This window comes from Protobothrops mucrosquamatus, unplaced genomic scaffold, assembly GCF_001527695.2.
Source record: "Protobothrops mucrosquamatus isolate PMUCROS unplaced genomic scaffold, P.Mucros_1.0 scaffold344, whole genome shotgun sequence".
In the NCBI taxonomy this organism is placed as follows: domain Eukaryota; kingdom Metazoa; phylum Chordata; class Lepidosauria; order Squamata; family Viperidae; genus Protobothrops; species Protobothrops mucrosquamatus.
The window spans coordinates 82,575-85,347 of NW_015386681.1; the positions used below are offsets into that span (position 1 = coordinate 82,575).

The 2,773-nt window shown below is 51.6% G+C and overlaps 1 protein-coding gene across 1 annotated transcript in view; it reads left to right on the plus strand.

The window, feature by feature from the left end:
- Window positions 1-2,773, plus strand: part of PDE2A (phosphodiesterase 2A) — an 80,611-nt gene that overhangs the window by 59,732 nt on the left and 18,106 nt on the right. The window contains exons 16-18 of the mRNA XM_015815472.1: window positions 562-739; window positions 2,014-2,126; window positions 2,394-2,471. Coding sequence (XP_015670958.1) covers window positions 562-739; window positions 2,014-2,126; window positions 2,394-2,471 — 369 coding nt within the window. The remainder of the gene's footprint in view (window positions 1-561; window positions 740-2,013; window positions 2,127-2,393; window positions 2,472-2,773) is intronic.

The window sequence follows — 2,773 nt, forward strand, 5'->3', positions numbered from 1 at the left end:
TAAAGCATGCTGGCTGGGGAATTCTGGGAGTTGAAGTCCATTCATCTTAAAGCATGCTGTCTAGGGGATTCTGGGAGTTAGTCCACCCATCTTAAAGCATGATATCTAGGGGATTCTGGGAGTTGAAGTCCATTCATCTTAAAGCATGCTGTCTAGGGGATTCTGGGAGTTGAAGTCCATTCATCTTAAAGCATGCTGTCTAGGGGATTCTGGGAGTTGAAGTCCATTCATCTTAAAGCATGCTGTCTAGGGGATTCTGGGAGTTGAAGTCCATTCATCTTAAAGCATTCTGGCTGGGGGATTCTGGGAGCTAAAGTCCACCCATCTTAAAGTTGCCAAGATTGAGAAACACTGATTTGCTCACTCAAACCAGAAGACCCTTTTTGTCTCTTTTTAGGCATCATTTAAATGGTGATTGTGTTGCTTTCTTCTTTCTGCCTTCCCCTTTCCCTTCCGTTCTCGTTTTATATTTGTTCTGCTCTCCGCGTTGTTTTATGAGCTAAGTAGAGCAAAAGAGAAATATAGTTGGAGTAACCGGCCTGTTCTCCCTCCCTGGGGCAGAGCTACGAAATCCGGATTCCAGCCGATCAGGGCATCGCCGGCCACGTGGCCACCACGGGAAAGATCCTGAACATCAAGGACGCTTATTCCCACCCGCTCTTCTACCGCGGGGTGGACGACAGCACCGGCTTTCGCACCAGGAACATCCTCTGTTTCCCCATCAAAGACGAGAACCAGGGTGAGCAGCCCGTCCGCGGGGGAGATCCGGGGGTCCTGGGCACCCCTGGCCGAGAGGCCGCCAGGACACGCTCAGACCGTGCCAGGAGACGGGCATCCTGCAGCTGCACGACAGGCGCCAAAGGAGACATTATCTGCCAGGAGGGAGGGGAAGAGAGGGATAGAGGGAGGGAGAGAAGAAGGAAGGAAGGAAGGAAGGAAGGAGGATGGAAAAGAAAAGGAAGGAGGGATGGAGGAAGAAAGGAAGGAAGGAAGGAAGGATGGGAAGGAGGGTGGGAGGAAAGAAGGAAGGAAAAGAAAATGGAGGGGCGGTGAGGGAGAAAGGAAGGAAGGAAGGAAAAAGGGAGGGAAGGAAGGAAGGAGGGAGGGAGGAAGGAAGGAAATGAAAAGGAAGGAGGGCCGGAGGAAGGAAGGAAGGAAGGAAGGAAGGAAGGACAAACTGCGGGTTCCTTGATGCTCTCTGAGCTTGGTGGTGTTTTGCAGACATCTCATGACCCAACTAGGTAACATCATCAGTACTAGAAGGGAGGAGGAGAAGGAAGGAAGGAAGGAAGGAAGGAAGGAAGGAAGGACAAACTGCGGGTTCCTTGATGCTCTCTGAGCTTGGTGGTGTTTTGCAGACATCTCATGACCCAACTAGGTAACATCATCAGTGCTAGAAGGGAGGAGGAGGAAGGAAGGAAGGAAGGAAGGAAGGAAGGAAGGAAGGAAGGAAGGAAGGAAGGGAAAAGGAGGGAGGGAGGGAGGAAGGAAGGAAGGAGAAGGAGGGTGGGAGGAAAGAAGGAAGGAAATGAAAAGGTAGGAGGGAGGGAGAGAGGAAGGAGAAGGAGTGTGGGAGGAAAGAAGCAAAAGAAAAGGAGGAAGAAAGGAGGAAGGGAGGGAAGGAGGGAGGGAGGAAGGAAGGAAAAGAAAAAAAAGAGAGGCGGGGAGGGAGAAAGGGAAGGAAGGAATGAAGGAAGGAGAAGGAGGGTGGGAGGAAGGAAGGAAGGGTTAGCTGGCTAGGGAATTCTGGGAGTTGAAGTCCAGCCGTCGCAAAGTTGCCATGGTGTAAAGCTGCCACTTTATTTACCTGCAGCCTGAGCCCTTCCAGTGCAGGAATTCATCTCAACCGTTTCTTGATTCAGAAAAACAGGGTTTTTCCTCCTCCTCCTCCTCCTCCTCCTCCTCCTCCTCCTCCTTCTTCTTCTTCTTCTTCTTCTCCTCCTCCTCCTCCTCCTCCTCCTCCTCCTCCATCCCCATCCTCTTCCTCACCCTTCCTCTCCTCTCGTCGTGCAGAGGTGATTGGCGTGTCCGAGCTGGTGAACAAAATCAACGGGCCCTGGTTTAGCAAGTTTGACGAGGACCTGGCCACCGCCTTCTCCATCTACTGCGGCATCAGCATCGCCCACGTACGCCGGTTTTATTCTCTTTTTTTTTGTCCCCAACGGCTCGGGGCCCTTATCCCGGTGCAGCCCGGAAGCTTCCGCTGACCTTTGGAGGAACTCTGGGGATCTGTAACCCCAATGCACCCCGACTGAAGCTGGGAAAGAAGCTTTGTGGGAGAGGGCTTCGGGGGAAAAAGTCCTGAACATTAACTTTAATTAATATCTCCCGTAGAGAAGTTACGTGCTCCAGGATGGACCGACTAAATCTTCTTTTTTTTCTTCTTCTGGCAGTCCTTGCTCTACAAGAAGGTCCGGGAAGCACAATACCGGAGTCACTTGGCCAACGAGATGATGATGTATCACATGAAGGTAATCCTCAAGGCTAAAATTCAGGGGTAGTCAACCTTGGCTCTTTTATGACTCGTGGACTTCAACTCCCAGAATTCCTGAGCCAGTATGAGGGAACTATGGCCTATTTATGACTGGTGGACTTCAACTCCCAGAATTCCTCAGCCAGCATGGGGGAACTATGGCCCCTTCATGACTCGTGGACTTCAACTCCCAGAATTCCTGAGCCAGCATGGGGGAACTATGGGCCCCTCATGACTCATGGACTTCAACTCCCAGAATTCCTGAGCCAGCATGGGGGAACTATGGGCCCCTCATGACTC